General features: G+C 39.9%; 1 protein-coding gene across 3 annotated transcripts in view; it reads right to left on the bottom strand.

The window, feature by feature from the left end:
• CA8 (carbonic anhydrase 8) overlaps window positions 1-10,543 on the bottom strand; it is a 93,362-nt gene that overhangs the window by 23,970 nt on the left and 58,849 nt on the right. For all 3 annotated transcript variants that reach the window (XR_003092947.1, XM_025198508.1, XM_006019138.2), the window contains exon 7: window positions 8,715-8,827. Coding sequence is in view for 2 of the 3 variants with exons in the window: in XM_025198508.1 (XP_025054293.1) it covers window positions 8,715-8,827 (113 nt within the window). In the remaining variant the exon portion in view is untranslated. The remainder of the gene's footprint in view (window positions 1-8,714; window positions 8,828-10,543) is intronic.

The raw sequence follows: 10,543 nt of genomic DNA, 5'->3' as shown, positions 1-10,543 counted from the left end.
AGTCACCAAGGCGCCCCTGGGGGTCACAAGAAATAATGGCCACAAGCTAGCAGAGAGCAGATTTAGACTGGACATTAGGAGGAACTTCTTCACAGTTAGAGTGGCCAAAATCTGGAATGGACTCCCAAGGGAGGTGGTGCTCTCCCCTACCCTGGGGGTCTTCAAAAGGAGGTTAGATGGGTATCTGGCTGGGGTCATCTGAACCCAGTACTCTTTCCTGCCTATTCAGGGGGTCGGACTCGATGATCTGTTGAGGTCCCTTCCGACCCTAACATCTATGAATCTATGAACTGGCTGAACAGAAGTACAGTGGAAAAGGATCTAGGAGTCAGTCTGACCCCAAGTAGAGTGGCAAGACCCTCTAAATTTGAATCTCCTGGTTTTAATCCCAACAGGAACACTGGCATGTTCCAATTAAAAACCCAGCCTGAGCTACAGCCAACACCCTTCTGAGGAAGGCAAAAAAAAATTAGTTCTGACCCCTGCAGGAACAGAAAGAAAACATTTCTTCCTTGACCCATGCGGCAACCAGCGAAGCCCAGAAGCATGGAAAAACCAAACAATCTCCATTCTGTTCTGCAACACAGGGACAGAAAACAACTTCACGCATCACACCCATTAAGTGGACAGCTAGAACTCCCCTTTCTGTGTTCTCCCCATAAACCTATTCCAGCTGCTTTGATCTTCTTCCATAACGACACCAGTTGTGTTCATTGTCCTATTGCTAAGCATAGTCATCTCCAATATCCATCTGCTCTAGGCTGCTTTTCTCCTTATCTTACAGTGATCCGTGAAGGACAGGAAGGTTCCTGGGCTTCCCACTGTTGCGGTCTACAGCACACTCCAGGCATAGTGACTCCTAGATCATCCCTGACCAATACTTATACAGCCTCTTCTAAAATAACTTCTCTCCCCTCTTTATCCTTATTATAAAGGATAAGTTGAGAAGGTGCTGTAATATATATGCTGTAATACATCAACTTATGTTGCTTTATTTCCATTTCCCTTCAGCACTATACTACTAATCAGTATTACTGTGTTAATCACAAGAATATAAGAATTGTTAAATTAAAACAGATCAGCAGTTTATATTGTCCAATATTGTATCTCTAAAGCAGGTCACCAAATACATCAAAAGATGTTGAAAAGCCCTGTATTATGCATATCTTTGTAACTCTGTACAAGAAAGGGGAAATTTATTTCTGACAACAAGAGTTGATCATATTATGCCCTGAAGCATGAAAACAGACAACCTTATAATTTGTCTCATACCTGGTATAACTGAAGATGCTATTATTATTCAGATAAATATCTGATCCTATTTTGGAATTTTAGTAAAACTATTCTCTTCAACAATATCCTGCAGAAGACACTTCTATAAGTTAATGCTACATTATGCAAAAAGTGGTTCTTTTAATTAATTCAAAATGCTTTGATTTTCTGTGCCTCCATATCATGGAAAAGTATAATGATATAAAATATCTTTATGGGCCTCCTTTGGCTCCTGCATAATTGTACCTATACAGAATTTAACCTTTAGCGTATGTCCTTTTATTTTCCTTCCATAGAAAATAGTCCTAGTGTTCCTAACTTCTCCCCAAAGGATAGTAACAAAGGATGCAAAAAGGAAGCAAGTAGGTCAGAGTACAAAATACATTTGACATATGTGTACAAATGAGAGGGATATGGAGAATAAACAAGATGAGCTGGAAGGCAGAGCCTGTGAAAAGAGCTATGATCTACCTGATATCACACAGACTTAGTGGAACAGCTGTTATGACTGGAATGTCAAAATTGAAGGGTTTAGTATGTTTCAGAAGGATGGCTTTGGAAGAAAAGTTGGTTGCATGTCAGAAATATATATATTTATTCCCTAGTTTAGGACGAAAAAGGTAGCAGAGCAGAATGTATTTGGATGAAGATAAAAGGTGAAAGATACAGCAATGACAGAATGGTGGAGATTTATTATAGACCACCAAGTCAGGAAGAAGAGGTGGATGAGGCACTCTTCAAGGAGGCAACAAAATTAACAGAAAGTTATGAGATAGAATTGACTGATAGGAGACTTAAATTTTCCAGACATCTGCTAGAATAATAATACAGCCAAATATAACATGTCAAGCAAATTTGTAACTTGTGTGGAGAACAACTTTCTGTTCCAGAAAGTTGAAGATAAACTGACAGATCATTTATCTTGCACCTTGTCCTGACCAATAGGGAAGAACTAGTGAAGGATGTGAAGCTGATGGGAAACATGGTAGGAAACAAATCACAATATAATAGAATTTGTGATCCTGAGATGGGAAAAGCATGATGTCAGCAGAATTAAGATACTGGATTTCAAGAAGTTAAATGTCAACCAAACAAAGGACACAATAGGCATGGTGCCATGTGAGGACAGACTAAATGATAAAGGCACCCAAGATGACTGGAAGCTTCTAAAGGGCACAGTACTGAAAGCCCAAAAAGAAGCTATTCCAACACAATGGATGCACAAGAGGAATGGCTGCTCAAGGAGCTTGTAGACTACCTCAAAAAATACCGGCAATGGAAAGAAGTGAAGATCACCAAGAAAGCATACCGGGAAACAGCAAGAACTTGCAGGGACAAAATCAGGAAAGCAAAGGTAAAAAATTAACTTCACCTAGCAGGAAAGAAAGATCAAGGAAGTTGTGGGTCCACTGTTAAATAGCCAGGGAACATTATTAACAGAGGATGCAAAGAAGGTGGAGCTGCTCAACAACTACTTTTGTCTCAATCTTCACAAAAAAATTAAGTTGCCACCAAACACCTAATAAGAATTATTTTGATGAGAAAAGGGACAAGCTGAGTGATGAGATAACAAAAGAAACAGTAAGCTTTAAATAAGTCTGAATGAATTCAAGTCAGCAGGACCTGATGAACTTCATCCCAGAGTATTGAAAGAACTGACAGAGGAAATCTCAGAAACATTGACAAAACTATTTATGAAGACATAGGAGACAGGCAAAGTACCAGAGGACTAGAAAACAGACAACACAGTGCCCCTCTTAAAAAAGGCTAAAAGGAAGAACCCAGGAACTATGGATCAGTTAGCCTCACCCCAATATTCAGGAAGTTACTAAAGCATATCATAAAGAATTCCATTTGCAAGTATGTGGAGAAGGAAATGATGATCATGAGCCTCCAATATGGATATAGTATGGATGAACAAACCATGCCAAACAAACTTGATCTCCTTTTTCAACAAGCTAATCAATCTGGTGAAGGGAATACAGTGGAGATAGTGTATTTAGATTTCAGACAGGTTTTTAAAACAAATTGGAGTAATGTGAGCTGAACAAAACTACTATAAGGTGGATAGACAACAGGCTCAATAGCTGCAAGGAAAGGGTAATTAATTATAAATGGATCCATGTCAGAATGGTAAGAGGTTTTTAGTGGAGTCCCATAGGAGTCTGTCCTGGGCCCCGTGCTGTTCAACCTGTTTATTAATGATTTGGAGGCTGGAAGAGAGAGCTGTTTAAGCTAGTTTGAAGACCAAATGAAACTAGGAAGGAATGCACACATACAGTGGTGGACAGGAGCACAGTTCAGAAGAATCTTGATGCATGAGAAAGTTGGGTGGCAGTTAACAGGATGAAGTTCAATGCTGACAAATTCAAGGTGCTACACCTCAGGAAGAATAATCAAATGCACTAATACAACTGGCTGAATAGAAGTACAGTGGAAAAGGATCTAGGAGTCTGGTAGATTGCAGCCTCAATATGAGTTTGCATTGTGATGCAGTTACACAAAAGGTGAATACAATTTTGGGAGGCATCAACAGGAGCATTAAGTGCAAGACACAGGAGGTAATAGTGCCTCTTTACTCAGCACTGGTTAGATCTCATCTAGGGTATTGTGTTCAGTTTTGGTTTCCACATTTTAAAAAGGATATGGAGAAGTTAGAGAGGATACAGAGGTAGGAGACAAAAATGATAAAGGGCTTCTGATGGGAAACATGGTAGGAAACAAATCACAATATAATAGAATTTGTGATCCTGAGATGGGAAAAGCATGATGTCAGCAGAATTAAGATACTGGATTTCAAGAAGTTAAATGTCAACCAAACAAAGGACACAATAGGCATGGTGCCATGTGAGGACAGACTAAATGATAAAGGCACCCAAGATGACTGGAAGCTTCTAAAGGGCACAGTACTGAAAGCCCAAAAAGAAGCTATTCCAACACAATGGATGCACAAGAGGAATGGCTGCTCAAGGAGCTTGTAGACTACCTCAAAAAATACCGGCAATGGAAAGAAGTGAAGATCACCAAGAAAGCATACCGGGAAACAGCAAGAACTTGCAGGGACAAAATCAGGAAAGCAAAGGTAAAAAATTAACTTCACCTAGCAGGAAAGAAAGATCAAGGAAGTTGTGGGTCCACTGTTAAATAGCCAGGGAACATTATTAACAGAGGATGCAAAGAAGGTGGAGCTGCTCAACAACTACTTTTGTCTCAATCTTCACAAAAAAATTAAGTTGCCACCAAACACCTAATAAGAATTATTTTGATGAGAAAAGGGACAAGCTGAGTGATGAGATAACAAAAGAAACAGTAAGCTTTAAATAAGTCTGAATGAATTCAAGTCAGCAGGACCTGATGAACTTCATCCCAGAGTATTGAAAGAACTGACAGAGGAAATCTCAGAAACATTGACAAAACTATTTATGAAGACATAGGAGACAGGCAAAGTACCAGAGGACTAGAAAACAGACAACACAGTGCCCCTCTTAAAAAAGGCTAAAAGGAAGAACCCAGGAACTATGGATCAGTTAGCCTCACCCCAATATTCAGGAAGTTACTAAAGCATATCATAAAGAATTCCATTTGCAAGTATGTGGAGAAGGAAATGATGATCATGAGCCTCCAATATGGATATAGTATGGATGAACAAACCATGCCAAACAAACTTGATCTCCTTTTTCAACAAGCTAATCAATCTGGTGAAGGGAATACAGTGGAGATAGTGTATTTAGATTTCAGACAGGTTTTTAAAACAAATTGGAGTAATGTGAGCTGAACAAAACTACTATAAGGTGGATAGACAACAGGCTCAATAGCTGCAAGGAAAGGGTAATTAATTATAAATGGATCCATGTCAGAATGGTAAGAGGTTTTTAGTGGAGTCCCATAGGAGTCTGTCCTGGGCCCCGTGCTGTTCAACCTGTTTATTAATGATTTGGAGGCTGGAAGAGAGAGCTGTTTAAGCTAGTTTGAAGACCAAATGAAACTAGGAAGGAATGCACACATACAGTGGTGGACAGGAGCACAGTTCAGAAGAATCTTGATGCATGAGAAAGTTGGGTGGCAGTTAACAGGATGAAGTTCAATGCTGACAAATTCAAGGTGCTACACCTCAGGAAGAATAATCAAATGCACTAATACAACTGGCTGAATAGAAGTACAGTGGAAAAGGATCTAGGAGTCTGGTAGATTGCAGCCTCAATATGAGTTTGCATTGTGATGCAGTTACACAAAAGGTGAATACAATTTTGGGAGGCATCAACAGGAGCATTAAGTGCAAGACACAGGAGGTAATAGTGCCTCTTTACTCAGCACTGGTTAGATCTCATCTAGGGTATTGTGTTCAGTTTTGGTTTCCACATTTTAAAAAGGATATGGAGAAGTTAGAGAGGATACAGAGGTAGGAGACAAAAATGATAAAGGGCTTGGGAGGCAAATCATACAAGGAGAGACTGAAGGAAATAGGCTTGGTCAGCTTGTGTAAAATGTAATTAAAGGGGGACATAATAGCAATCTTCAGATATATGAATGGCTGCCATAAGAAAAAAAAAAAGAATACCTTTTATCTCGTGCTGCAGAAAGCAGGATGTAGACAAATAGCTAGAAGTTGCAGCAAAGTCAGTTTAGAGTAGATACAGGGAAAAAAATCTTTTCAGTTAGAAGAGTGAGGCAGTGGAATAGACTTCCTAGGGAAGTTGTGGGTCTTGAATATTGGAGGTGTTCAAGAAGAGGTTAGATAAACTTTGGTCAAGAATGATCTAGGAGTAACTATGCTTATGTTTTTCTAGGAGTATTTCCCATGCTTCTGGGCTTTGCTGAGTGCTGCATGGGACCAGGAAGGATTTTTTTCCCTTCTTGTTGCTATGTATATTGGGGTGACGGGGGGTGAAGATTTTGCCTTCCTCAGAAGTATTGGGTGTTGGCTGCAGCCAAGGTTGGGAATTTTAACTGGAGTGTGTCAATGCTCCTGCTGAGACAAAAAGCAGAAGGTTCTTGGTTAGAAGATCTTGCTCTTCCACTCAGGGTCAGACTAATAGCTGTATTTGGGTTTAGGAAGGAATTTTACCCCATGGCCAGATTAGTATGGACTGTAGAGGTTTTTCCCTCTTCCTTGGATCTCTTGAGTGTGTTTTAGCAATCCTTTCAGCAGCAGGGTATTGACCACCATTGTCTCCTGTTTGTTTATCTGTGACCAGTTAGGGTTCTACACCTTGTAGTCTGTGACAGTCTTGACTTTTGTAGTTTTAGTAGCAAATTAGACAAGGATTGTATGGGATGGTTTGGATAGGAATGATCCTGTCTCAGTCAAGGGGTTGGACTAGAGGACTTCCAATGGTCCCTTCCAGCCCTACTTTTCCATTATTCTGTGAAACATTTTGCACTTGCTTTCATGGGTGGCTGGGTTTGTATGTATTCCATATTAAGTTATATCCCCTTCGTAATGCTTCTAATAACTTGTTTGACTTCAGCCACTCTTGTGAATACAGCAGATGTATTAATGGCAGTGGCCATGACAGCTGCATCTTTTCTTCTGAGTTTTAGCTAATCAAGAATCTCCAAGTGTAACTAGGTAGACTAATTGTACCCAGAGGTGTAACTAACAGTTTTTTGCTCAGGGCAAAAGCATGCCAGAAAGCTGAGATGGATGGGGTGGTTGGTGTGTTGTTACTGCTGCAGTACAGAGCTGCTGCCAGGGCAAAGACTCCGCAGAGACCTGCTGTTCCATGGCCCCCTCTAAGTCAGTGTCTGGTACTGGTGACTGTTTAACCACCCCTAGTTACACTGCAGATTATCCTTTATTCTGTTTTCTGATTCTGTTGTGTTTGCAGATATGATATGCTGAATATAAGCATGACTGACAAACAGCACACAAGGCTGCCTGAGCTATGGAAATCAATTTGTCCTTCAATCCTTTTTTATTGTATACTGTGAATTGCCTCTATATTGCTATTAATAGTACGAGAATGTCTGTGATAGAAAAAGAGAAGCTGGTAAACTTCTGTCCACTGCAGCCTAAAAAATCTAACACTTTTGTAGATTTATTCCCTAGGTTTTAAAGGCTCTGTGTTTACATACCAGAAATTGCTACTGATTGTATCAGAACAGAGAAAATAGACTAAAAGAGCAAATAAGTATAAAATAAACCTAACAAGTAGTCGGTTGACTTGGTCTATTAGTAATATTCCCAAGGTCTGTTGTCAAACAATGCAGAGAAATAACTGTTTGGCAAATGTTTTCAATTGAATTTTCCAGTTATTTATACTATGTATTCATTTGTCTATAATATAAAGTAGAATTGACTCAATCGGTAATAATATCATTTTTACACTTGTATTTATAGCCTTTTATTGAACAATATACTTAGGATGATTAGCTGACTTATTACAAAATGCATTCTCCCTTTAAGAGTTATTCTGAGTCTTCTAAAACCCAAAGATCTGTGGGTTGTTTTTTTTCAATCAGTGCTAAAATGTCATAAGACCTATCCTTTCGAAAGCAAATAAGTGTCAGGCTCATGATTAGATAAATTTAAGTTATAGTCTGTTAACTTAAAAATGTTTACTGGGAACCAATGTTTTTATCCTTTTATTAATGAACTACAATGCTGTGTAAATAGCTCATATTAAGAGGATCCACCATCAGAATAAAATGACAAGCTGTTAACACAGTTATCTGTTGGTGTTATTAGTAACATCTTGGATTGCTAAGTAAAAAAAAAACCTGAATTTATCCTCATACATGCTTTTTTCTCTACACTCTTTACACAGCTTGGACAATTAAAATAAATGTATTTTGGCTCAGTAGTGTAGTTAGCTTCAGTTGGATTACTAGTGATGCCTATGTCTTTGGTTTTCAGCACCTTTCTGTCAAATGTTTTTATTTGGATTGTGCATGTGTTTATTTGTTTGTTTATAGAGAAATATATAATTAAATGCATGCTTTTTAAAAACCTAAAGTTGAGGCCAAATTTAAGTTGTCAGCATTCATTTTCCAATTATAAAATGTGAAACTGAGAAGATATATTAAATATAGTTCAACCCAATATAGTTATCCTGCACGATTAACAATTTTCTTTCTGCAGGATATAGTGTCTCCTCGTGTGTCTTCGTTCCTTCAGCATCAAAAAGAAGTGATATCTGAAAGCTTGCAATTACAAAGGACTGAATTTCTTTCCTCACTGATTTCTTTCCTCCTTTTTTCTTTCTTTTTCTTTAGTATAGAATTATTTTAAATGCAGATGATAAATGATAACAAGGAATTTTTGTCTCTGACCTTTCTATTGCTTTGACTGACTCAAAAGGTTTAACCTTTACTTGAAAACCTATGTACTGATCTAATGGGATCTTCAAGCAAAAGCACATTTAATGTCCTGATATCTATTTGCACACTATGACCTTTAGCTCACAATCACATTTTAAGGTTACCTTAAGCATAGCTATTACCTGCAGTTGGGACAGAGTCAATGGATATCTAAACAATATCCAGGTAACACCTTCACTGCAAGGCGGAATGGTGAGAGAGCCTTCATAAACCCAATAATCACGTAGAAGAGGATCTACAATTAAAAAATATATATAATTTTTATAGTGATTAATACTTTACACACATAATATTCAAAAATCAATGCTTGACAAAAATCAATGCTTGACAAAAGTGGCTAAGGGCTTGTCTATATGAGAAGCCACAGAACAGTAAGCTAATGGGTTTATTTAGTAGAGGAGTCCTTGGAGTAAGTGAAATGTAGCTGTCTCCATTTAGAAAGAACATTAGTACAGTGTATAGGATAGCTAACTTACTCCTTTGTAACTTGCCTAGGAAAAATCTTTAAGTTTGACCACATTAAGAATTTGTCTTAGCCCCACAAAGCTTTGGAACAGGTACCTGAAGTTTGGTGCACTTGGTGAAGTTTGCTGCACTTGGTGCCAGGGAAGTGTCTTTTGCCTTAACAAGTATTACCACTATTTTAGGGATCAGGAAAAGGAGGTATATTCAAGTCCTTAAGGTCACACTGAGGCAGATTGTAAAACAGATGCCAGATTTCCTGAATCCTGGTTCTCTCCTCTAACCATTAGAACAGACCAAATTCGGAGAAGATCCATAAAGCCCAAATTAGGATGTATGAATGGGATGGGTTTGTGAAACAAAGGAATATACTGACAGGACAGATCATGGACAGTAAGATGACCACTGAGGCCATGAGTAGACAAAATGAGGGACATGTGTACACAACACTTCAAAGCGAGTTAAATGCTTTTGCACCGCTTTAATGTTATTGGTGTTTGCATGTGTTGGTGGTGTATTGCACAGTAATTCCAGCCACTGTAGCAAATTCAGCAGCATAATGCACCTTGAATGACTTGGGGCACAGCAAACTAAAACTCCTCTAAGGAGTTTTAGTTTGCTGCCCTACAGCCATGGAGCAAAGCACCGGGCTCTGTGCAGCTCAGAGGTTCTGCAGAAAGCCCATGAAGGCAGCCTGGAAGCAGCCCAGGGAAGCAGGCTCCACAAAAGAAAAGAAAAGAAAAGAAAAGAAAAGAAAAGAGGTGAACCTGATCTTTTTTCCATTTTTCCCCTGGACCCTGCCTGCCTGCCTGAGCTGACCAGTGCTAGCCTCTGCAGCTGTGGTGCCCCCTGGGACCACCAAGCTGGGTGCCTGTGGGCAGGTGCTGCCTGGGGCGGGGGGGGCTGCCGCTGCCATGGAAGAAAACACCAGCCTCCCCCCACCCCATTTCCCTCCCCCACAACCCAGGGACTGTTCTGCGCTCTGTGTCAGTGAGCAATACACGTCAACCCTCATCAAGACAGAATCCAAGGATGAGGAATTAGAAGGATTGTGGGTTAGGCTACATGGGGGGCAAGGAGAAAGGGATTTGGTGGTAGGGGTCTGCTACAGACCCCCACATCAAGGGGAAGAAAGAGATTCGGGGCTCCTGAGGCAACTCTCGGAGACCATAAAAGCTAAAGAGGCGGTAGTCACGGGGGACCTAAACTACCCGGACATTTGCTGGGAGTCACAGACAGCAAAGTCCCAACGCTCACGTAGGTTTCTAACCTGTGTACAGGACCTTCACCTGACACAGGAAGTACACGGTCCCACTAGGGGGAATGCCATACTGGATCTGGTATTGGCAACGGGGGATGACATAGTAGGGGACCTCCAGATCGGTAGCCATCTGGGGGATAGTGATCACCTAATAATAGAATTCACCATCAGACGTCGAGTGGGTAAGGTAACTAGTAGGGTGAAAGTGCTAGACTTTAGGAAAGCTGA

Source organism: Alligator sinensis, unplaced genomic scaffold, assembly GCF_000455745.1.
Source record: "Alligator sinensis unplaced genomic scaffold, ASM45574v1 scaffold860_1, whole genome shotgun sequence".
In the NCBI taxonomy this organism is placed as follows: Eukaryota; Metazoa; Chordata; order Crocodylia; family Alligatoridae; genus Alligator; species Alligator sinensis.
This window is presented reverse-complemented; position numbering and strand designations above follow the sequence as displayed.